General features: G+C 40.4%; 2 protein-coding genes across 13 annotated transcripts in view; both read right to left on the reverse strand.

Moving 5' to 3' along the window:
- KIF1B (kinesin family member 1B) overlaps positions 1–8,668 on the reverse strand; it is a 96,984-nt gene extending 88,316 nt beyond the window's left edge. For all 10 annotated transcript variants that reach the window (XM_087755268.1, XM_009460939.2, XM_087755262.1 and 7 more), the window contains exons 1-2: positions 8,338–8,668; positions 2,896–3,082 (exon numbers count right to left, since the gene is read on the reverse strand). In XM_087755268.1, coding sequence (XP_087611394.1) covers positions 2,896–3,001 — 106 coding nt within the window. In that variant the 5' untranslated portion in view covers positions 3,002–3,082; positions 8,338–8,668. The remainder of the gene's footprint in view (positions 1–2,895; positions 3,083–8,337) is intronic.
- A 4,867-nt stretch (positions 8,669–13,535) lies between these two features.
- Positions 13,536–25,829, reverse strand: part of UBE4B (ubiquitination factor E4B) — a 42,252-nt gene continuing 29,958 nt past the window's right edge. For 2 of the 3 annotated variants that reach the window (XM_087755232.1, XM_009460937.2), the window contains 11 exons: positions 23,886–23,985; positions 22,999–23,126; positions 22,518–22,616; positions 21,448–21,683; positions 20,598–20,724; positions 20,155–20,299; positions 18,946–19,080; positions 18,368–18,559; positions 15,877–16,051; positions 15,264–15,410; positions 13,536–14,852 (listed from right to left, as the gene is read on the reverse strand). In XM_087755232.1, the coding sequence (XP_087611358.1) occupies positions 14,791–14,852; positions 15,264–15,410; positions 15,877–16,051; positions 18,368–18,559; positions 18,946–19,080; positions 20,155–20,299; positions 20,598–20,724; positions 21,448–21,683; positions 22,518–22,616; positions 22,999–23,126; positions 23,886–23,985 (1,546 nt within the window). In that variant the 3' untranslated portion in view covers positions 13,536–14,790. The remainder of the gene's footprint in view (positions 14,853–15,263; positions 15,411–15,876; positions 16,052–18,367; positions 18,560–18,945; positions 19,081–20,154; positions 20,300–20,597; positions 20,725–21,447; positions 21,684–22,517; positions 22,617–22,998; positions 23,127–23,885; positions 23,986–25,829) is intronic. The other variant, XM_009460938.2, reaches the window with a different exon arrangement.

Raw genomic sequence — 25,829 nt, forward strand, 5'->3', positions numbered from 1 at the left:
AAGCTCACACAAAAACTGACAAACAAAGGCATTGTGTCAGGCAACAGCCCTGGTGGCATTCCGACTTCAAGAATATACTTCATTATGGATGTCAAAAAACACTTCTTTTTATACATTCGTTAAAAAAAAACATAAATGGAGTACACCTGTGATATACTTTATTATCTGTACACTGTTTTCCTTAAAATAATCCTAAGCACTTTGCCTCAGTTTCACAATAATATAGCCTCTGCCTGTATCAGCCAATACATTTACAAAACTCAGACCTGGACAAAGTTTAAACTCAGGACCCACAAGGGATTTGTAGAGTAGCTTGGCCAATCAATACATAAAGAATTAAAGTTCAAGTAACAGTCAAAAATCCCTTCTTAGCTATCAGACTTCATACTGTCAACAATCCTGTTCATCACAATAGTCCATTAGGCTTTAATTCCAAGATAAGGGAACCTTAACCATCTCGGAGGAGCCTTAAAATAGTCACCACCCAACACATCACCAGCCTCTCAGACTTGCCTCCTGTCAACTTGATTAGTGCACAAATGAAAAAATAACGTTCTCAAAGGCAAGATATCTAAGCCTTAATCATTTCACCGGCACATTTGAAGGTATGAAGCAGGAACTCCATAGGCTAGAATTACTACTGAATTCTTTTTATTTTGAAATTGCTGCATGAGACACGAGAGTCAGCTACATTAATGTCACTTTCTGTAGTTAGCTTTTAGCCAACAAGTTCAGACTTTAATAATAAGGAGTTCAATAACATAACTGTGAGGCTGCAAAGACTGAGGGATCAGGAAAAAGAAAGAATCCTCAGCAGAAATAGCAACAGTACTTATGGCCCCAAATCTAACATGTAGCCTAAAAGCATACGGGAAGAATTTCAGCTTGAAGTTAAGTGTGTCAGACAACTTCATTAGGAAGATTCTTTGGATAAAAGATTTCTGCTCAGGTTTTTTCCCCACCAAACAATGCCTTATTCATATCTTTTATTTTATGATCCTCTTCTGTTCAACGAGTAAAACTACTCCTCTGTCTATTGCTTTCTTCTGTATTTCTCCTCTAAGAGGGAAACACAGAGAAAAAATAGTCCACAGATTGTAAGAACGTATAGCTATTGCAACTGATTATTCCTTTCCCACAGTCTGTAATGGCCCCTGATGACTTAAACCTGACCATCTGTCATATCACCCATCTTGTATCAGAGCCACAGGACTCAAATAGAAGGCTACAGACGAGAACATTTCCAGAGCACAAAATATAACAAAAGCTGTAGGGAAATTTCCAACTGGATAAATCAGGAAGTATTTTTCTCCTTTTGAAAGCTGATGCAGTTTCTTGAAAATGTAAGTGTCTTTGTAGTGCAGCTTTAGCATTCAGAAACAGAACCAGTGTCTTCTGTCTACACCACATTTCAAACTTAGGCAGTCAGATTGCCAGAGATTCACTGGTCACCCTTGTCATTGTACCACAAACAAGCTGTTTCCACAGGCTCCCGGAGTTCAAAAATCTTAAGCGTCTAAAATTATTGCTGTCATGTCATGACAGCAGCAAGAAAATCTATTACAGTGGCACCCAGTGCTGCTGCTGTAGTTCAGAGCTTGGTGACAGTTCCATAACTAATGCCATCTAATGAAGTCTATAGTTCTTCCATTCTACACTAGTTTGGCCTGAAAGTTGGCAGGCAACATTGGGATACAAGCACCTGCTTCTACATAAGATGACTTCTACACATTTCCCCCCGCCGCTCCCCCCATTTTAAATGCAAATTGTGAAATCCAACCCCAAAAAAAAGTTTCTTTGGGTAATATACCACATAAGGTCTGAAGGAAAGAATTTACTGCACTGAAAAGCAACCTCTATCTGTATGATGCCTCCCCTCCAATGAAACCATAAACACTGTATGTAATTTAAATGACCACAACCAGGACTTAAATTCCTTTGCAGAAGCAGGCTGAAGTACAACCTCAGCTAATAAAAGGGAGGAGCCTGTATGAAACCTCCTTTGTATTAACAAGCATGAGTAAATACCCGAGTAATCAGACAGTGAAGTAACTCAGTGCTCTTGCAGCGTTACTTCCTACAGCTATAGACAAGGTGACTCTACCTGATTACCTAACAACCAAAAACTAGCATAAGAAGAGCAGTTTATAGGTCTAGCTATTAGTCTACACATGACCAATGACACTGCAGCAAACGGTATCAATACTGCCTTGACCTTAAGAAGCATGTAAAATAAATAAGTAAATGGTGTGCCCATATTCAGTTTCCCACAGAAAAGCCTTCTCCACATTAGGCCCACAATAATTATTTAAGAAGCCTAACGCTTCTAATTGGTTAGAAAATAAGATGATTTTATACAGTCTGTTCTTTTGCCGTCATTTAGACATCTAATCTGGAAAGCATAAAACTTGACATCCTTTTCCCCTCAGCTTTCTCACTCAAATTACGCTCCTAAGCAAAGGCACAGACTGCAGAATAAGCACACCAAGAACTAAAGCACCAGACCCAAGCAGGAGTTACACCACAACAATTACCACATGGTGGTCTGCAACGTATCCCTGTATCCATCAGTCCACATAATATTCACACACACTGAAGTAAACAAAAATGTTTTCACTTTGGTATTCTAATCTTTCTGTAGAATTCTCAACTCACCACAAGCAAACACCATAAAAAATTGCATCAAAATCAAGATACTTGTGATTTAGACTTTCTAGTCAAATTCAGAGACAACCTAGTGTGTAATGCCAGCCTCAGAAGAGAAGATTCCCTAAAAGAGTAAGTCTAGATGATATAATGTACACAGTACTCAGTTTAGTCTGACAAAACAAAGAGGATTAAGCAGGAAGGGAGAGGAGAGGGAAAGACTCCCTTATGAGATTAAAATAAACTTACTGGTTGAATTGCCTTGCATCTGGATGATACATTTGGATTCTTTGCTGGTTTCTCGGGAATTGAAGGGCCGGACCCGAACAGCCACCTTCACTGAAGCCCCCGACATTCTGGTTGCTTGTAGTGCAGTCAAGAAATTGAAGGCGAAGGGGTCAAGAGTGTTTCAAGTTATCCTTCTTGTTAGTGTTTTCTAAAGAGAAAAATGTAATTTAGTTACTTACAGCCGTTGCATTCAAGATTTTGATAAAATTAGAGTGGTTCAGAATTGTTTGATAACTTCAATTTCTGCTCTGCAATCACCCTCCCACCCCGAAAGCTGTCACTTCAAAGACAGAACTGGAAATACACTTAGCACCTGTACACTGTCTCCCTAGTCAAAAGTTTCTGTCATCTGAAGCAGTTCTTTTGAAGTGCACAAACATATTTGTTTTCATTACTTGGTTTTCTTCCCAGAAAGTAGGGATGCCAATACGAAAATGAAGATCTGGTTGCAACATGTCTTAGGCTTAACCTAACAAAGATAATTTTAGCAGTAAAGATACAGCTACTTAGATTTCAGCATAAGCTAGCTACCATATACTACATATCTAGGTTCTCTAGCTGTCAACCCTTGCTGCCACAATGCATTAGCAATAATATTAAAACTACCACAAGTGTGATGGGCCATATCACACTGACTTTCAGTACACACCATTCCAGAGAAAAGGGTGTACCCAAGAACCTTAAAGAACCCTTTGCAGTCCTGGGAAAGTCCTCTTCTCAAAGGAAATAAAAACTCATTAACTACTTGTGTATCTAGTGATTAAAGGACACACTACTCTATAAGAAAGAAGAAGAATGATCAAAAATTATTGCCTTCAGGGTAAATATTACTATCTATCTTCAGCAAATGTTCACCAGTAAATTCATCTTCATTATCAAAATACTTGTTCAAATCCTACTGCATCCAAATGATGGAGCACTTCAGTTGGGAGGAAACTATCCCTGATACCCACAATCCAAACTTCAAGGCACATCCGAGACAGTGTTGAAATGTAGGGTTAATAAAGATTGGTTCAATTGTATTGTCCTCAACCAACATTCTCCATTACAAGAAAGTTTTTCAGTCTGTCTACAATTAAGCAGTTTAACTTACTGCCACAGGATACTGTCAGTACTGAAGTTACACAGACTCAAAAAGCATTAAGATAGATTCAAAGAAAAAGCTATCAAGGTCTAGTAAAAAGCTACCACCCTGGCTAGGAAAGCCTCCATGGCACAGACTCTCAGAACCTGGAAGACTACACTGAGAGAACATGATTACATGGTTGATTTACCCTTCTGTTCTAAATACCTGCTATGGCTACTGCTGAAGACAGGATTCAGGGCTAGGTGAATCTTTGATCTGACTCCACGCAGTCATTTCTATCTTGAATCTGAGTTAACAGGGGCAGAACTCTACCCTGCGCAAGTCACCACGCGCGGCCCAGAAATCTTGACATCTTCTTTTCTGGTTATCTATACACCACATATCCAATGAAATGCTCATTTCAGAGTTGTAATCACAGTGTCACAAAGGCACAAAACTTACTAGCAGATCTAAAGCAGAAGCATTTCAGCTCTAAAGCAAGTTCTACAGCTGGTAAAAATACTTATGCATGCTTAATTCAATTTATGACACATCTTCACACTGTACAAGAAGTTTTTAATAAAGCTGCATTACCTCATTAATGCCATCACACGGTGAAGGCAGAAATTAAACTACTCCACCAAGTAGAAGAAGTAATTTAAAGCATTCCTTATTTTAGCAGGTACCTGAGGTATCTCACCAGACTAGAATAGGAACATCTTCTGGGACAAGACAACTGAATTTCAATGTCAGTGGTACAGCAAACTGGTAAAATAATGATTCATGAGACGGCCACACAGTCAGCTTTAGGTTAGTACAGAATTTTAAGAAGTTTCACTAAAAACTTAAACATAGAAGAGAGCAAAAAAGTAATGGGAATGAATTCACATGATCTTCAAAGTTTAACAGAGATTCAGGGTTGTTTTAGAGGACTGCTTTCTTCACTCTTGATCACAGGTGCCTACTTTTTTCTATAACAAAGTGTATCAAACATGTAGCTTCATTATAACCTTCCTGAGCAACTGCCGTGTGGAATTTTTGCTCTCCCTTCTTAACATGACTCTTGCCTACATACCCGTACCCTCACATGAAAGCTAAGTGACAAGACTAATCCTCATACGTCCCAGTAGTATTATTCAACTGCCCCCGAATATTGCTGCTAGAAAACAGGAATGTTACTGCATATGGCCACTAAGCATTCTTTTTCTGAAATACAATTTAAGAAACCCATCAAGAGCAAAATCTCTGTTATTATCAAGTTCATAGTCACACGGTTTACTTTGTCAGATTGCAGAAAAAGACAAGTAGGCGGAATTTACATAGGGTGTAGCATATCATAGAAACTCTACTTGACATGGGCTTAGTGGTTCTCATCTTTCTTTTCCCCATCTATCCATATTAATGTGAAACCCATAATTTTGTCAGCTTCTGAGAAGGACCAATGAATAAAGGTAAGGCCATTAATGAAGGAGTTTTGGGGTTTTTTTTTAAGAAAACAAAAATACAACCAGTGTGTTCTTATATTATTATTTATGAAACATAAGGAGCTTATTTTCCCTTCTTACTGAAGAGTCCCACATACAAAGATTTTTTTTTTTCCTGATGTTTTCATAGAAATACCTCTCAGAGTACTACATTAATTTCTACAGATAACTAGTACATCTAGGAAACTGGCAAACAGAAGACAGAGTGAAAGAGTCATTGACTTTAAAAAAAATAATTCTTGAGTACCTCTGAACACCATATTCACAATAAGAAAGCATGAAAAGCACACCGCCAGAGACTCCATAGACACTAGTTAAATGATAGCCTTGTTTGAAACATAGCTGTGAAGAAATTCTTACAGAACAGGTCACAAAATCACCTACAACATCATAAAAACTTAACTGCTAGATGTTTGCAATCACCAACTTTTCTGCGCTCATAGAAAATTAAATGTGGTGCAAGTTTAAATCTCATTCATTCTCAACTCTACTGCTTTTCACAGCTGAAATAAGCAAAATGCCTACTTGTAGTTGCACATGGATTTCAGATGTTTAGGCAAAATAAGATCAATTTGCAAAGCGTAACAAATAATAAATTGCAACTTGTTTTTCAGGTGCCACATTTTCCAGTAGTACCACTTACTACTACAAAACGCTGTCTACAGAGTGGCGATAGGAGACGTAACTTGCAACAAGGCAAAACAAAATGTGCAATACGGTCTGTGATACAGATTTAGAAGAACAATCTTTAAAAAAAAAAAAAAGCTGTCTTTTATGTGTCCATTATAGGCTTAGAAGGCTGCCATCCATGCTAGAATGAATCATTCTCCTAATGTCTTGGAAAGAGTCTACTAGCTGTGTATCTTTTAACGTTCAGTCTGTATGAATCCAATCAGGAACCAAGAAAAGAAGGGAATTGCACGTCTGAGTCTTTGACATGATATACCACTGGCTCTAAAACAGGTGGTAGATAATATTTGAGTTGTTTAGTGAGCTCCACCAGCACAAAAGCAAATCCTACTTATTAATTTTACACTTATTTTAAACTACTATTAAAAGATATCCACATCCACCCTGTAAGTCACACACTGAGGCTTTAATATTAAGGTATGTCACTAAACAAATCATCTAAATATCTTGCCTGTTTTCTGTTATGCAAGCTGACAAACGCAATGATGTTGGTCAATCACCCTTCATGGTCTCAAAGCACTTGTAACTAGATTTGGACTTTCACACAAGTGTCTAAAGAAACAAGCTGTTCATTAAGACTTGGATCCTTGGATGTACTTGAAAGTTCTGACAAACCAGTTTTTCTGCAATGTCAAAATACAGAACATGTTGCTATTTTTTTTAAATAAAGTTACAAGCAGAGTAGGGATTTAGAGTCAAATTATTATTTATCTATTCAAAGAAGTTTGCAACAAATTCAAAGTGGTTACAAAAACAATGTTCAGAATCTGTATCTCTACATTCAAATAAAAAAAAAAAAACAAAAACCACCACACATCACAAATGAAGAAGCATCACTTTTATTTAACGTAGCCAGGCATTGTGTCATATTTGCATAGGTTTGCCTAGCAGAGAATGTGTTAACTTTTAAACAAAAAAGTGGCTTGTAACTTAATCAGTACAACAGCTCTAAAGAAAGAAAATGAACAAGGACAGAGATTAGTATATGGCAAGTTAGCAAAACAGCTGTTCAGAGCAGCAGGGGTTTATGAACAAGAGGACCACAGCGAATCCAATTTTAGGTCCTCTACTAAGGATCAGGTAGTGATGACAGTCTGATATATCAGCTGAACTCACACACTACGAATTGCTATCTTTGTACTAAGTGAAGATGCCAGATAAAACACTGGTGCAGAAGTTGGCGATGCACTGAAAATCTGATCATATAAACATATGACTATTTATCAACACACCAGTGTACTGGATTGTGCAATAGCAAAAAGAACTGAGCTAAGAAGGAGCTGGAAGCGAAGAGAAATATACTTTAAAATTTGGTATGAACGTATTTTACACTTCAGAGAACAGATACAAATTCACTATCTGCTTCTGGTGAATTCTAGTTCTCCAACCTCAGTTTAATACCCATATTTCTGCAAATGACCCCAAAACTACCAGGCCTGTCATCCTGTCTCCTGACGCCTGCCTCCTGACTTAGCTCACAGAGGATTGTCAGATCATCATCCCAATATGGCTGCCTCAGTAATTGTGCTGTACTGAATCCAGGGACAGATCCACTACCTACAGGTCCACAAAAAAAAACCACCCGGAAAACCACAATCCTTTTACATTCTGGCATCGTCCAGCTGGTTGAGGGACTATGCCTCCCTCCTGAACAAGCAATTATCGCCTGCACCTCATCTGGGCTAGAAAGGAAGAAAAGGACAGCGAAACGCGGCGATATTCGCGACCCACAGAGCGGACGGGATTCAGACGAGGAAAAGGACGGGAAGCGGCCGCAGCGCCATGGCTCGGAGCGCCCGGGGGAACGGGGAAGGAAGCTTCCCAGGGGACAAGTGCATGCATCAGCCAGATGCAGGCGAGGAAAGGCCGAGCCGGGCCCCACGCCCTTGTGCCGCTGCCCTGACAGCTCCGGGGCAGCCTGTCCCGCCAACGCTCCCCGTTCCCCCCCTCTGCTTCCCAGGCCCCATCCCACCCCTGGCGCCCCCCCCACGCCCCCCCTGCCCAACAGCTGCGTAAACCAGCAACCCCCGCCTCCCCCTCCGCATTACGGCATCCACCCCACCCCCCGCCCCGGCACCAAGCCGTTCCCCTCCTCGCCTCCCCCCGCTCCCCCGCCAACTGCCGCCGCCGGGCCGAGCTCCCTCAGCGAAAGCCGCCCCTCACCTGGGGACGGGCGGGGGTATCCGCAGAACGCGGGCAGTGCGGGGCCGCCGGCGCCGTCAGCAGCTGGGGAAGGCGGCGGGGCCGACGAAACAGCGCAACGCGGGGCGGAGGAAAGAGAAGAGTCCGGCCATCGCCATCACGCTTCGCCGCCTCCACCGAGGCTGGGAGACACCCCCCCCGCCGCCGCCAGGAAGGGAGCAGGAAGGAAGCGGGAAGGGCGAGGGAGGGAAGGAGGGAGGGGAGAAAGGGGGAGGGAGGAAAGAAAAAGGCCGCGCCGGGAAGAAGGAGCGCAGCGAGGCGCTCCCCACAGCGCCGCTCCCACACTGACAGGATCGCGGGGCTCTGCGCCCGAACCCGCCTCCGCAGGGGGAGGAACCTCCGTCCCGCCAATAGCCGCAGGCCGCTGCTCCCTCCTCCCTGCAGCCCACCAATCGTCAGGCGTAGAACCGGCGTGTGCCCGCCTCTCGCCGTGCCAATCACAGACTGACGCAGCCGTGCACCAATCACAGCTCGGGAATGCCCGTCCGCAATGACGAGCTCCACTCCTCCCTCTGAGTCAATCCCTCCGCCGCGCCTCGGGGACACGGGAATCGGTTCTTCTCCATCCCCAGCCAATCAGAACTCGGGACGGAACCCGCGTCGTCCCTCTTTTAACCTATAACGAGCAGCACGAGGACACCCTGGGCCCTCTCACCGCTCCGCCGAGGTGTGTGCGTGCGCGCCCCCGAGGCTGCCCCGGCCTTCCCTGCGCGCGAGGGAGCGGGGCGTGACGTTACCGAAGACGTGAGCAGAAATTGGGCGCTTGTGACTAAAAAAAGCCTTTTAATGTACGCGGCTGGTTGGCGCCCCCGACTCGAGGGGCCCGTGAGCGGGTAGGTCTGCCTGCCTGCCGAAAAACGGTGCCTGAAGTAGCGGATTTGCCAACTCCCAGCCGACTTCAACGGGATTCAGTAGGATTTTGGCCTGCACAAGGCCTAACAATGGTAGCTCAGAGGGGAGGGATTAATTTTCCCTTCCTCCCCCAAAAACCCACGTTTTTTGAGCAGCCTACGTTATTTTTTGTAGATGTCTCAATGTATTTTTATGTGATTCAATTGTTTTAGTCAAATGGTGCTGTATTAACTCTTGTACGTTCAGAAATTTCCCGCATACAGTAATTTATTTTTGTGGCAATAACTTCAGCTGTAAAGTTCCTCCATTCCATCAGTACTTTGATAATTTCTACTGTTAGAAATAGGCTTGTGTTTAAGCTTATAAGCATTTTAAAGAAAATAATATTACATGCAATACCTTAATAAGATATTTTCCATACACACACCACCATATACAAATTGGATTTAAGCTGCTGAGAACATTTGGAACCTGAGATTTCTAGTTTCAGAACGAGGTTTATTTTTGTTTGCAGGCCCCTGGCAGTTAACTACGTTAATCTTCGCCGTGTGTCGTGTTCCCCATCAGTTCCAGGTTTTCAGGAGTTATTTCTTAGTTTCTGTTTGGTGAAAAGTGACTTTTCCCCCTTGCCAATCTCGTGGTGCTTGCATACGATCTGCAGGCACACCTACGAATGCAGAAGTCTAACACTGTGGAGCTGAACAGGAGTTTGTAGGGAAATAGCGCCGCAGAACCAACAAAGCGAAAATAGGTGGCTTTCCTGTGTCCTAGCAAATACCCTTATTTGAACGTTGGAAGCCTTCCTATTGATGGGACGTGTGATTCAGTGGTGGTGTCAGGGTGGTGTAACTGCGCTAACTTCTATCTAGGGCCACGCAGAATTAGGTCAGATGTAATTTCTGTGGAAGAAAACAGAAACACAACCAAAAAAAACCCAAGAACAAAACCTGTTTCAAAATCCTCTGCAAACTGTCAGAATACTGGGTACGTGCCGTAGTCCTCCGTGGTAACAGGCAATGGGATTAACTTTATTTCAGCGAAGTTTGTGTTGAGTCTCTTAGGAACAGTAGCTCCTGCGTCATTGTCTAAGTTTGGAGAGTACTCGCATAGAACAGTTCCAGTGTGTTAATTCAGTTGCGTGCTTACAGAGTCTTGAAAAATCTGCTAGAAATTTTCAGAGAAAGTCTCATTACATGTTGAGAAAGAAAATGGTAAATAAGGGCATATGACACATGCTATATAGCATCCGGGAGGTCACTCACTGCAACGGGACACGAGGAAAATTCCTCTTTAAATATCCAAGTATGGAGTTGAAAGGTGGTTGAGTATTAAGACAGTCCTCATCTAGGTGGCTGTGACGCCTTTTTAATTATAGAACTTGGGCATTTTATGTCAATTTAATTAGACTAGCCTTCTCAAGATCGTTTTTGAAAGTCAGGTCTCCTTGGGTAATGTAGAATTAACTTATTAGAAAATGTACTTAAGTGGAATTCTACTGCAATGGTCTACCTATGAATCCCGTTTAACAAAATTAGTGTCCAGTCCCTTATAGGAAAGGGACCATTCTTACTCTTTTATATATATATATATATATATATATAAATCTGACCAATACCATGTAACCCTGCAAAACAGCAGAGGCGGATCCCATTCCCTGCAAGCACGTGTGTGTTTAAAACTAGAATTTAGACATACAAGAAAATGTTCACATAATGCAGGTCCCCAGCACAATAAAAGTGTTCTTAAGCATTATTATACCAGAAAAATGAGAGCAAGTAGTACTGTGAAAAATTTCTCACATTTATTAGTACAAACAAATATAGTTGGTTACTCGAATCACGGAGATGTGCTACCTAAAGCTGGGAAGCCCGTTTAAGTACAGGCAAGAGGGGAGGTTTAAGCTAAGCAATAACGAAGAGGAAGACAGTTAGGTTGTAGTGCAACGCTCCTGGGGATTGTTAGAGGCAATCTGTTGCTGGCTAAAGCATCACCGTCATCCTGCCATTAACAGCATTAGGCTGTCCTTGCTGCCAGCAGGGAACAGTTGACAGAGATGTAAATTGTGCTATTACGTAAGTGTAAATTGTGATATAATAGAATCAATTGTACTGAATTGTATTGCTATAACATCAGAACTCACTCGGCCTAGTAATTGCTCTAGTCACAGAGCTAGAGGACAAGTAAAGACCAGCGATACAATCTTGTAACTTCTAATTTTTCAAGGAAAGCACATTTTGCAACGTTTACGTAAGTTAGCCATTCCTGGGATGAGCAATTCACAGCTCAAAGCTCTTCAGATCCTGCAAATACATGCAAATGCCAAAGGTAATTTGATCAATTGATAGTTCCTGTGATCTCTAATATAAAGTCTCTGTATTGTAATAAGGTTACAGTTGGATGGAAAAAGGTAAATGACACGTTCGTAGGGGCAGGGGAAATAAAAAACTGCAGGTAAGATTAAATGAATTAAAGAGCTGTCACACAACTGATATGCTTTTGTGGGAGATTTATTCTTAATCCAATACTGACTTCAGCTTTCCCTTCCAGATACTCAAATGTCCACTATCCACTGAAAGACAGGGGTTTGATTCACTTTTGTCCCCAGAAGACAGCAATATAATGGTACTTTCAGTGGCTCCTATTAAAATACATTACATTATTCTGCCCATGAATGCTGAATTTGGGAGAGCATTTGTCTGAATTCACACCTTTGAAATACTTGATACTAGTTCTTCAGATAAAATTGTTTTAGCCACTTACGTTAGCCTTTGTGTCTTCTGTGATATCTGCATTGATACACTTTCAAGCGATAAATGGATCCCATAATTAGACACAACAGTTCAGTAATGCGCTTTGCTATTTATATTCCTCATGTCAAAGTCTGATATGATGGCAGAATAAATATAAATTCAGATTCTGAAGGGCACTGTCTTGATACATCCTATACCAAATGTAAATATTTTTATTTCCTCCTGTCACACAAGGTTAAGAGAAACATCCTGAATTTGTTCAAACAAGCCTTTCAGTTGGTACAATGGAATAAGTTTTAAAAAATAGCATTTTCATTTTATACTTGCATTTAAAAGAGCTAGTTCCATACAGATTTTCTGGCAAAACATTTAAATTCACAACCCTCTCTGATATTAGTTCTCAGACTTCAAATGTGAAATATCAAGAACTGTTAGAGAATAGCAGACCGCAAGCCCTGTACAGGTAACCAGCTTTTTTAAATTTAAGGATGCATTATTTCTGCTTGCGCCCCTCTCACGTTATAAGACTGCTCATTGTCTCCACAGCATCCTTGTTCACAAAGGTGGCGGTGCATCTAATTTGTAATAGCTGAAGAAAATTAGAAGAAAGCATTTCTTCCATCTTTCCAACACATTCATAGTCTGCCAATAAAACTAGAAGCTATATGATGTTAACTTACAGAAAAAAAGCCAAATATGAAACCATAGCAGTTTAATCATCCTTCAGTAAAAACAAATACACACTGCTGAACAGTTGTCCTCCATCAAAGTATAAATTCTGGGACGTTTCTAGAGATTTCATGCTATAATCCTTAATAATGAGGGGGCAGTGGAACACTTAAGAGTTTTTCTTTACACAGAAAATAATCACCTCTTTACTAAAAGAAAGCACAGCTTGGAAGTTACAGCTCACCGCGTACCCTTGTAACCTGTTCAGAAACCATGATGGACTTCGATGCCGAATGACAGCCTGCAGAGAAAAGCACAACAGACTTTGTTCTGTGACTTTTGAAGAGGGAAGAAGAGAGCGATTTGAATTTGTGGAAGGAGTGAGGGTTAAGGAACTATAAAATCAGTCAAACAAACAAAACTTCTCTATTCCAGCAGCCCATGCAGACACAAACTTTGGAATCTTCCTCCCACCCCTGGGGAAAAAAAAACAAAAAAACAACAAACAAAACAAACCACATACACACACACTGCAGGGAGGAAACACCAACAAAAACAAACAAACAAAACCCCAATCCCACTACATCTTCATATTTTAATTTAGAATTACTTGCACATGTCAGAGGTCAGCACTGGATTATGTATATATCCTAACCAAAGTTCCTCCAGAGCCTGTCACCAACTGTCACGTAGCTATGAATAGGTACGAGAGTCACCCACTTGGGAACATTCCTTAGTTGAAGTATTACCGATATCTGTGTGCTCAGAAATTTTTCACATAATTGACTAAGTTATCTCCAGATCCTAAATCACTATCAGCAAACCTGAACAAAGCCACCCAACCGTTTGTATTTTTTATACCTTCACTGACGCACTTAAAGAAAGAGAAAAGGAGACATTTCGTGCGAGTGTGTATCATTTATTGTAGTTCAAGAGAGTCAGGAATTGAACAGAAGACACAGCGAAAAAAACAAATAAAAGAAAAAACTTTTTTTTCAGACTTAATTTTAAAACACTGTGGTTTCAAATCCTTTTTAAAAAGGAAATTCAAGTATCATATGCAGGGGGCAGTAATACAAAAATGTTTGTGAATATTTTTTTTTATTTTTTTTTTTAAAAATGTAATTCTACATTTCCTGCACCCTTTCTGCTTTGGTAAGGCCAAGCCATGGATACAAATTGGTACGCAACATAAAAAATGACCCCTGCCCCAAACTGCAGCCTCCAAGAATAAAAGGATCTGCTCTCTGCGGACAAGCTCTAATGGCTCAGAACTGTCAGTTAGCATATATCATATCTGCAGCATTAAAAGAATGGATTTTATTTTTTAAAAAGTCACTGAAATCCTGGTATTCCAAGCATCTCATTCATGGCAGCTGTTTTAACGTATTTCTATCTCAAGGCTTTTCAAAAATACCAGAGCATCTAGATCAACATAAAGAAAAGGGACATTTCAAAGAACAGAAATTAAAATCCATGTGTGAAGTCTTTGCCTTTTTGAAATTATCCTTGTGTCTAACACCAATTAAAAACCAAATATGCATAATATAAAAATACGATCCCGAGATGAACACTTTGTTGCAGGCACAGTTATCGCACAGAATATGTTCTTTTGAGGGCAGGGGAATGATTTTGATTTTCACAGGGATTTTTTTTTTTTTTTTGCATTACAAAAAAAAAGAGACAGCAGTGCAGGTTTGATGGGGGGAAGAGGAAGAAGGGAGGGAAAGAGGAAAAAGTTACTTTAGCAGCAAAACGTCGAAGGTTCTAACCACAATCAAATTAACGGATATCTGGCTGTAAAAAATAAGGTTGAAGGGATGCTGCCCTGATCCATTCATCTTTGCTAAAATAATTCAGCTGTAAAAACTCCAAAATGTGACATACTGAAGGACAGTTTTGTAACATAAGCAACTTCCTAGCTTGTCCTCCATGTTATTGACCATCGTTATCACTTAAATATATGTACAAGAATGAAGCCGCTTTTCTCCTCGTCCACATGCTCCTGGTCACTCCTGCAAGGCAGTGCCAGTGGGCGTGCTAATCCCATCAATAGCTCTCAAAGCATAGCTGCGCCACTGTTACCACAACAGCCCACGCCCCGTTCTTCCCACCCGTGTTGGCGTGCACTGCAAGGGAGTTTTTAATGGTCAGCATTCTGCTTGTCTCTCATCCAGGCTTGGATTTGCTCTTTCAGTTCTGGCACTAATAGTGTAAGGAAGAGAAAAAAAGAATGATTAACTTAATTATTTAGTGATACCATTATAAGAAAGCTCCTCATGACCAATAGCAACTTCTTTTCTAGAAACCTGATCAAGAATATCTACTATTACTTCTCTATCAATGTATTTTCTGCACAGCTTTGAGTAAATGAATTACGCATTTGCCTACCATAATGATATCCTTTAGCCCAGTAGTTATAAAGGCAAAGGCGTGGGGCTTTTTTTCCCAGAAAAGGGGAAAACAGAAGGAATGAACTTTTCTGTGCAAAGCGAGATGAAAGAACTGTTACCTCCGCTGAGGCCTCAGTGCTATCTTCTGAAAGCATACAGAACAAACTGCACACAGATTGCTTCCCCCCGTCAACAGTTCCATTGCCAACCGCTAAACCGATACCTGGTTCCAGCATATTTTCTGTCAGCGTCTGACGATTGAAAGGATCAGTGGAAGAGTTCAACAGATGCCTCAGGATGATCGACCTGTCCATAATAGTTCCAGATGGCAGCCGCACAGGATCGGTCATCAGCGTGTCCATAAGCGGATCTGAGGGCACAAGTGTCTCCTCATTAAATTGAGGACAATAGCGACAAGTTTTGTCTGCGCACAAAACCACAGCATGGGACTGATATTCAGGGTGCCCAATCAGGTGTATTGCTGACGTTACAGAAAACGGTTGAGATTAGCAGTGGACTTCAGCATTTATACTGCTTTTCCCTTTCTGAATTGGCATTAGCTATTTTCAACCTACTTTCAGATTTTGGTTTTCTTTTACTGTTTTAAAAGTACATGCAAGCAAAACATGGATAGGACTGGACAGTACAATCCCAGGGAAAAAATAAAGAAACTCTTAGCTTTCTATATTTACTTAACTATTTAATTGAAATAGAGCAGGATGCAAGGCTTCATAAACAATACATAGTTTCTACTAATGTATACATACTTAGAATCAAAGTAACAAAACAAATCCCTCTTCTCCTGTAAGAATCAGTATTTAGAAAACTCAACTTGCCTCTGAATTCATCCGGAGCATCGCTGTAATCAATTTCTGCACGGGCATTCTTGGCAACGATTTCCTCCACTTTCTCTGCGAGCAGTTTGAATTTCTCTATTGCTATGGTTGACTTGATGCCAGCCTTTCTCATCTTTGAGATAACCTCCTCAAAGAGCTCTTTACTGTAGGACCTCTACAAGCAAAGCATAAAAAGACAGCTTTGCTGAGTTGTAGTAGCCTAACGTGCCAGAAAAATTCTAAAGATCTTTTAATGCATTTTTAAAACTTCAGAAGGAGGGATCAATGAAACCGCAACATGACGTCAGGCAGAAAAGTAGTGTGCAGATAACATTTTGTCTAGCACCAAGATGTCACCTGTGAGGTAGACTTATGCTTTTTTACTGGTCATCACTACTGTAGAACTGTTCAGGACCAAAAAAAAAAAACAACCCAAAACAAAACAAAAAAGCCACAGAACATCACCTTATCAAAATTAATAAGACACTTGGAGAGACTGACTATAATTATTAGGACTGTTCCTTAGACAAAACATCTGCCTTGCCACTACTGTCTGCATTCTTGTTCTCAGAAGTCTTACCTGAAAATACAGCATAAAACGAAAAGTATTTTTGGTTTCTTAACTTCTCTGATAATGTGCAAGGCAGTACTGGGAAAGAAGTGATTCTTTCTCCTAACCCAAACAAAACCAAACAAAAAACCCACCCCATGATGTTGCAAAAATAGTAAGGCAACTCAGAGGGAGCTAATGCTTGCTGGAGACTTGCCAACCCGCGCCCTAAGAACTGTACAGCTACACAGGACAATGTTCAGAGACCAAATGCATATCCTACAGTTTCAACTGAAGCAAGCCTTGCTTTCATGTAAACAAAGAAAGTTAAGCAAGCTGCTTATGTTCTAAAGACACCATTTTCTTTTAAGTTCACAATGCCATGTTTTGATATAAGCCTTTTAATAAAAATTGATATTTACACTGCAGCACGAGGCTGAATTCAATGACACAACAAAACACACTAAGTCTCACAGATTTCTGTTTTCCTTGGGGATTTTAAAATGTTCAACACAGCCCTACTTCTTTCATCTACACTACATCACACCAAGAAACACCATTCACTACTTCGGGGACACAGTGCCCACCCAAACTCCTTTCTAGTCCACAGAGGAGAACAGAACCATGGCAATATGCCCAGGGCTTTATAAACGTTTTCGGATTCCTTCTAATACGTGCTAGGATTTGCAAACGGGAGATGTATCAAAATGCTTTAGAGAGACCCTGCCATGATCAAGCAACTTTTTGTTTGTTTCGTTATTTTCTCCTAATACCAGCAGCCATTAACCAACTGTGCATTTCCTTGGTGTTTCTTTCCTGTCATTGACAGTTTCCAAGATCCTAGTCACTCCCCCTCCTTTTTATGAAGGGCTACTTTGTTAATTAAGCTTTATTCCAGTTCCCACACCAGCAGGCTGCTTTCATTTTAATCCCTATGTCATTGCTGTGCATTTCGCTGTGACTAGCATCGATGAATGAACGGTGGATAGCGTTCTCACTTTCATATACACTGAACAGCATAAAAACCACACTGCATGCTCATTATACACATGCGAACACATAAGGTCTGTTTCAGAAGTGTTACTGATATTATCTGCAATTATCAGAACTTAAATAATTACAAAAACAGATCATGAGTTACTCTGATACCTCTCCTTCACTAGACATGTAAATACAGCTTCATGTATTGTAAACCAGCTTCCACTGGCATTTCAAGTAGCCATTGAGAACATTTTTGTCCTCTAGATTTTGAAAAGTTTTTATTATAAGACGCAGGCATGGAGAGATGCGATTTAGCAGTCCGACAACCTCACAAGAACGCAGAGGTGAGCGATAGCTTATCTACCTTAAGAATTAGCATTCTGCTCTGAAGGTTACCGTGAGGAGTTCAAAGGTGTCTCATGTATGTTGCGTTTTGTCAGTTTATTACACAGCCATTTAATAAAGTGATATCAAAGGGAATACAATTTGGAAACTGTTAGTCTAGAGAATGAACTTTGGATTGTTAAATGAGGCTTTTTTATTCTCAGTCCCAGCTCTACCTGTGTCATGTGTTCTCGATGAGGAAGGGGGGAGGGAGTCAAAACTCTCTGTACGCTTCAGTTTTCCCACTTGCAAAATTAGGACAAAGTACTTCTGCTAATTTACAATGAGGCTGTAGCTAATAAGCAGCTAATGCTCAGGAAGTTTCCTCAGTGTGTGAAGTGCTACAGATGTTTATGTGCATCTACAGGTTTGCAAAACACTTTGGAAACACACCCATCTACAAAGAGCAGACAGAACATGAACAGAGATGATCTGCTGAAAGAAAAATTGCAAGCATATATGACGGAAACTGGGTGGCAGCACACAAGTAAGATGAAACGCTTCTAGAGTATTCTGCAAAGTCCTCTTTGTCCACTGTGCTTTTGCCCTTCCCCCTCTCATGTTTTTGGAGCTCACCTGATCATCAGCAATTGCTTTAGCAAAGCGAGCACAATCTAGCTGTAGGTAAATGTCAGTCAGTTGGTCCAACAGCTTCTTTGGTTCAAACCCGTATTTCTCAGGGTTTTCGACTTTCAGGTCACGGCACTTGGGGCCACACAGTTGCTGTAAGTTAAAGTTCAACATGGCAGCCAATCGTGGTCCAAGTTCCTACAAGACCCAAGTGAAACACAGGTCACAGCATGAAGGCAGTGGTAAAGAAGATTACTGCTAGATTTGCATACAGCAAGATCAGGAATTATTAACTAATAAAATTATCATTTTGTAGTCTTGCTTGCAGGAAGTGTCTTTTCTTTATGCATGCTTTCCATTAAAAAAATATAATGCAAACGGCTTCTGTCTAGAAGGATCACACCACCTCAGTGACTCAGGTAATGCTCTTAACATCAAACAACTTCAACAGCAATTAGATTTCAACAAGTTGGAGAAAGGGGAGGAGAACGGAGACAAAGGGCTACCAAACGTTTCCAGGTTATTATCCAACAGTGGAGATGTTAGAGAAGCTAGAAACCAAGTTAAATCTGAGCAGGACTTACAGGTCTGAGAAAAGGCTTTTGAACCTGCTTGGTAAGGATATGGAACATATCAACAGTTTCTGTTGCCAGGGCAAGATATGAACGAGAGACGCGCTCATCCTGAGCTAGCTGCGATTGCCGAGCCTGCTGCTGATCCTAGAAAATAAACATTCGGTGGTTACAAGCCCACAGAATTTCCTACATCATCACCCATCAAAACCTTAAGAGCCATAACGCTAACATGACCTAGACAGACGAAAGAACAAGACTGCAATGCAAATCCAGATGTGATACATCTTTTAATTTAAGGTACAGCTCACTTTTACTACCCCATACTAAAGTCTGCACCAATTTTCCAGAATTCTGCAACACTAGAAAATGAACACAAATGGTATCACAAGACTCCACAGTTACTGAGTCTGTTTACATCCTGTAACTGCTCCTCACAGCTGCAGAACTGGGTTATGCTTCCTTTCCATCCAAATGCCAATACTTCAAAACCAACTTGGGATCTGAGAGTCGAGTGACGTTCTCTCTAATTAATGCACCATCATAAGTAATAAACACTCCACACTGGAACAATCTGTAGATGATGTACCAGCTCATTTTGTCACTACAGTAATGGCTTTACCTTGCTAGTAGGCACAGACAGGAAGAAAGGCTTCAGAAGAGCAAACCAGAGTAAGTTTAACAAACAAGATCTTTATAGCTTTTCTTTTCATACTTTTTGTTTTTAAATCAATAACCTTAAAATAGAAGTACCTGACATTGGTGGGTCAACACGCACAATTTTTGTTTAATTAGGCTAAGGTCTGAGGTATAGGACTCTAATTGTCTGCATTGAATCTACCCAGGATCAATGCATTAACAAAATAAAAGCTTCTATTCCTTGAAGTCAATTCAACTGGCGAGCATCCTCCAAAACCTCCTTCAAGAAGGTTAAAGTCTCAGCTTCTCCACTTAGAAAGTGCACAGTAATTTAAAACTTTATCCTATTTCCAATTCACACCACACTCTTTGCCAGCCACAACATAACTATGCAGAATGATGTTTTTTGCAGAATGTCATCCAGAGTGACCACGGCCATACTGGCAGCAAGAAAAAGCATCGAGAACTGCTTCTCACGAGCAGCATTTTGGTGCTGCCCCTTATTAAAAAGTTTTTTTTATTGTCTTGTATTAAAAAAATTAAAAATAAGTAAAGGGCACTTTGAAAAACAGCTCTGTTCACCCTGGGCAGCAGGTCCCATTGTTCTTTATTCTTCATCTCCTCTTGCACTTCATGGATACGTTTTAGGGACTCCAGACTCTCATCCAGCAAGAAAGTTGTGTCATTTATCAGCATGTTGATGTAGCGAACAAACTGCTTCCCAGAGCTGAAAACATTGAAACACAGTTATCACGGCAGAGTAGATGGGTGTGCAGACCAGACTGCAGCCCCAGCAACACTCCTTCTGCACTGAATATTTTGAATAATGATCCCATTCCCCAAGCCAAGTTGATTGTGGTGTCCAGAGCTCAGTTTAGAAACTCTCCAGTTCTACTGCAAAGGGCTGCCATTTACCACACAATGGAAAGCAGTATCGCCCATTCCCAATGGTAATAACCTCCTCAGGTCACTGCCTGAGCAGCTTGCATGACTGTAAGCAGCATTATACACAATTTCTTACTCACTTGAACTCTTCCATAAATGTACCATGGTGAGCTATATTCTGCCAGAGGCTTTTGAAAATGGTGCTGATGTGGTAGCGGATTGTAAACTTGTCATAGAATTCGCTAGTGGCTCCAGTATGTTCAACATCTGGAAAAGAAAAGAGATCCCAGAACCGAAATCAAAACTCTTTCCCACCAGGATTCACCTGAGACACACTACATCTCTCCCCTGCTGTCTCCAACGCGATGATCTTCAAGCACCAAGCTTTAAGAGATGAAATTCAATTCCCATTCAGAAGTCTCCAGCTTAATCCCCATTAAAAGAAGCAGCACTGCCCATTTTCTAATCCAGAACCAACCTCCTTTCTGAAGAAAAATCCTCAGAAAACAAAACTTTCTGTTCTATTCAATGCCACTCTGCTCTTCGTCCCACAGTCTAAAATTTCACTAACAAGAAAACTCCGGGAACACTGCAAAAATGGCTCCTTCTGTTGGTGCAAAGCCCTTTTAAAGCATCCGAATCCACAGGACTAGCAAAACCACAGTCGCAAGTTTTAAAATCCCAGTACTCCCATACAAAACAAACACAAAACTTCCAGTTTGGATTCTAAATGCCACAAAAACAATCGTCACATCAATCTATAGTGCTGGAGTTATCAGCGCGCAGCAGCTTGGGTGAGGACTAGAATTCTCGAGGCTCCATCTAATGCTATTTCCCCTGATTCCTGAGCAACAAAGCCTCATCTTCACAAGACCCAAGATCTACTCTTTTTTTTTTTTTTCCAAAAGGTTACAACAACTAACATAGTCTTTTGCCTTGTAATACTCATTGCTTGCCGTACACTCTGTGAACTACAGATAAAGCATTTACCTGTGTAAAACTTCATCAAGGAGGGGACTAACAATTTAGTGGAGAGAGGATGATTCTCAATCATTTCAAAGAACTTTTGTGTCCGGGGCTGAACAGCTGGATTTGTCATGAACATCACTTCCACCAGCTTGGCTACTAAATAAGGATTTCGGATGTAGTTCTGGTTGCACAGCATCACAACAAGGAACATCACTATGTCCTGAGTACAGGGCTCATAAAGCACCTGAGGAGCATATCTGAGAAGAGGGAGATAGGAAAACAAAATTAAAACCACCAATCCTGTATTGTCTGCAGAAGATTTATCATATACATCAAGTAGGTTCAGATCAGTCACCAGCAACAGCAAAAGTTCAGTCATTTTACCATAATTCCCCATCTTTTGCTACAGAAACTAGATTCTTACTCTTCCAAAACGTCTTGCCAGCTGTTCACTGGAAGCCGGATTTTAGCGTGAAACACTATCATATTCTTTTGTTGTGCATAATAGCAAATGTGCTGCGAAGTACCACTGTAACAGCAGCTCGGGAAGGCAAACGCAAACATCTCCTCATCACACAACACAGCGAAGCCTGAATTTGAAGGTACATTTTCAGGGAGATAGTGACCAGCTTCAGAACTCCAGGATTACATCTGAATAGTATTCATGGCCATCTAAACTGCTACAACTATACAAATGCATTTCATCCCAGCAAATTTATAAATGGGGGAATTTTCTAGTTATTAAGCTATGACTTTTTAAAATTATTATTCTAGGGATGATTTAACTTATCATAAAATCAAAAGGACTCAGCAAACTCCAAACCATGAAGAAAATTCTTGGCGGGAAGGAACCAAAAAACCTTTAACTTTCTTCCAAGAAAAAAATAGGTTAGGAGGGACTCTGGAGCTCACCTAGGCATTACCTCTGCAGCAATGCCTGCCAACGCCATAATCTTATGGCTGTTGTTAGAAAACAGAACATTAACTACAGAATAGCTAGGAACCTAATTTCGCACCCTAAGTTTATGTGCACACCACCTGTTACAGGGTAAATGGTAGTACAAGTTTCCTTTAGCTATAACCTTACTTACTGTACAATAAAAAATAAAAATTCAGCAACATCTTCCACGTAAAATTCTGGCAATGCTGCAAATACCTTCGGAACTTCAGGAGTTAAAGGCAATTTTACGCTGTAGAATAAAAGAGACAACAAACAGGACAATAAAATAGCAGGGTTAAGTAGAAAGTGTCACGAGCTCTCCTGTGGAATTCTCCTATGGGAACACTTTACAAAAGTTCTGACACAGACTTTTTAAAAATCCACGTCAGTACTTCAAGTGTACTAAACATACTGTGGGTTGCTCCCCACCCCAACTGAACCTTAAACTATAAATAAGACATATATTCCATGCAAGAATGTATGTCCCTGACATAAATAAAATAACAATCATGTAAGAATGCAGACACTGTAAAAAAAAAAAATTAAAATTCTAGAACTGCTAAATTCAGTTAACAGTCTAACATGATCTGAAATACTTTGATACAATTTACACAGATAATCCTGACACTCACTTGGGATAGGCAGGGTCAAGAATGCGAAGCATCAGCTGAATCACCATGCCATAGAAATTCAGACATCTCCTGAGAAAGTTTTCATCCAGCAAACCAGCATCTGCACAAGCCTTGCACCTCACCAGTTTCTGCAGAATATGCATACAAAAACTAATCCAGGGCAAGACAACATAAAAGGAAGGTCAAGCCTATCCAAGCTAATCAATATATCTGTGAATTATAACAATTATACAATGGTCTCTTCTTAAAAATATGCTCTTATTTATATGCTCTTATAAACAGGGCACTTAAGCCCCAACATATAAAGAAAAATACACACATAAGTCAGAGTAGCAGGGACAGGGAAGCCTTTTACAAGCTTTATGGGAACAATGAAAGAAATAACAGAGGTATCAAAGTGGGAAAATGTGCAATTAAAGTCATTTTGGTGATACAGCTCAGAAAATTTGTGTCAATTTATATTAGTAAGACCTAAGCAGGACAGACCTTCAAAAGAGAGGACCCCAGCATACTCATCTTTGCAAGAATTCTACATGAGATTAGGGACTCCAGAGTTCCATCTCCACCTTGGGCATGGATTGTGCACGCACAACTCTCCCTGAACAAATCACAATCCCTTTGCTGTTCTCTCTCCAATAAAAATACTATTTTCTTCTTTCTGAGGAATGCTGGCTAAGTGAGTCTTGGTGTTACTTCAGGTTTTAAATTCACCGTTAACGTTACAACATATCACGATCACCATCTAGTGCAGTACTCACATGGTTCATGGATTCAAAACCATTTTCACAAAGCATCAGTGGGAAGTTGCATTTAAACATTAGGACACGAAGTAAACATACAGACAGGTTGACAAAGGCATTTAGTTGAGAACTGAATCACTTACAAACCTTAAGCTGTGTCTTGCAACGTTTCAGCATTTCTCTATGCCTGGTAGCCAGAGGAGAATCCTTCCATTGACTTTCATTGTTTTTCAAATCTTCAACAGTCCTGAAAATCATATGCAATAATTGGTTATCATGACAGAGGGGATATATACTGCCATCTACAAGGCATTTCACCTACTTATCTGCTAAATACTGAGGAAATATTGAGAAGAAAAGCAGGGGAAAAAGCTAATCATTTTCATAGAAGTTACCCATCATCGTAACAAGAAAAATAAATTGCTTTTATAAATTCAGACTGAACATCTGCACAGTGTGCATTCAAGGGCACTACATACACTAGCTCCAACATACATGCCTGTCAGACAAATCAGAACAGTGCCAAAAAAAAGGATGAAACACAGAAGGGATCTATTCTGCCTGATGATCTAATCTTATCCACTGTATTAAAAAAGTATTCCCCCCACCCTTTTTTTTTTTACACTGAAGTCTACAGTCACTCTAAAGGAAGATTAAAAGGATGTCATTAAAATTAACCCTAAAATTAACCATAACACAAAGAATGGCTGGTCCAGTTAACAACAAGATATTTAGAGATCTCATTTATCTTCTAATATCAGGAAGGAAAATGGAAAACAGAATCAGCTAAGGAAGAAAAAGGTGGCTGACAACAGGACTTGCTAGAAACACCTTCCCCTTCCCAAGAAGGGTACAAGTGTATCTTCCCACTTTCCACCATTGTAAATGATTTTTTGCAGTTTTCTTCTACCCTTCTCACACTCCCCTCCCCATAAAATTCGGGTTTGCAGAGGAGCACAATACATGAACAGTCTATAGTCTCCCTGTCAGCATAACGGCCAGTAAATCGAGGTGGTTGATGTTACCTCCCCTCCCTTACCCATCTTCTCACTCTGCCCCACAGAAGAGAGAACTTACACGTACATTACACACACCATTTACATAAAAAAAAAAAAATAATCTACGTATTCTCATATCTTAATCCTTTTCAGGAAGGGCAGCTTATTAGAACAAAACTCAATACACTGCACTCTATGAATATGGTCCCTTTTCACCCCTCCTCTAAACACAAATTCTTTTCCACATCAATCTCTGCCTACAGCAGAAAAATATCCAGTCTAATTTCTTTATTATCAACTTCTAATTACGTTGCCCAGTGTTGCAAGCAACTAAGCACTTGGTGGAAAATGCTGAACACTAAGCTCCAATGGATGTCAGTAAAAGCCAAGAGCTCTTCACTCTGCACCATTAGATGGAGATTGCTGCATAAGCAATTCCTTCACAACAATTCTAAATAAGGAAAAAGAAGCAATTCCTTTTCCGAGCCAAATGTATGGCTTATTTACAAGTAATGCACTGGCTGTTTTATATGAAAATACTTTTTTCTTTAAGATATACTGACTCTTCCTGCTCCCTTCTCTGCAGCTTCCCAGGTTCTTGGCCCGCACGTGCTTTAAAAACTAAAAATGAAATCACTACAAATGCAGTCCAAAAATCCTGTAATGAACTCATGGCATTACTGCCAAGGAACATTTACCAAAATGCAATGAGTGCAGTTATAAACAATGGAAAATACTGATGATACAAAATTCTGTTCTAATTTTAACAGAGTATTCTTCGAGGTTTAGCAACTATAAAAGTCTATTTGAATTTACGCCAAGAGAAATAGAAAACAGCAGTATCTTCATGTCAACATCATAACTTTTATTTATAGTTTTTAAAATAGTAAACCACATTCTGAATTACATGTACATCAACAATATTAAGAGTTTACTGATGAAGGCTTCCTCCCTCCAACCCCCCGAGAGCACGACAAGTTATCCCACCTCAGAAGCCAAGGGGAAAAAGGTAAATACCTTTGGGACATACAAAACAGCTCGGACACAACTAACAATGTCTTGTTTCTAAAATCACAAGCCATCTACAATGACT

This window comes from Nipponia nippon, unplaced genomic scaffold (assembly GCF_047370975.1).
Source record: "Nipponia nippon isolate SJK-2023a ecotype South Korea unplaced genomic scaffold, ASM4737097v1 scaffold_19, whole genome shotgun sequence".
Taxonomy (NCBI): domain Eukaryota; kingdom Metazoa; phylum Chordata; class Aves; order Pelecaniformes; family Threskiornithidae; genus Nipponia; species Nipponia nippon.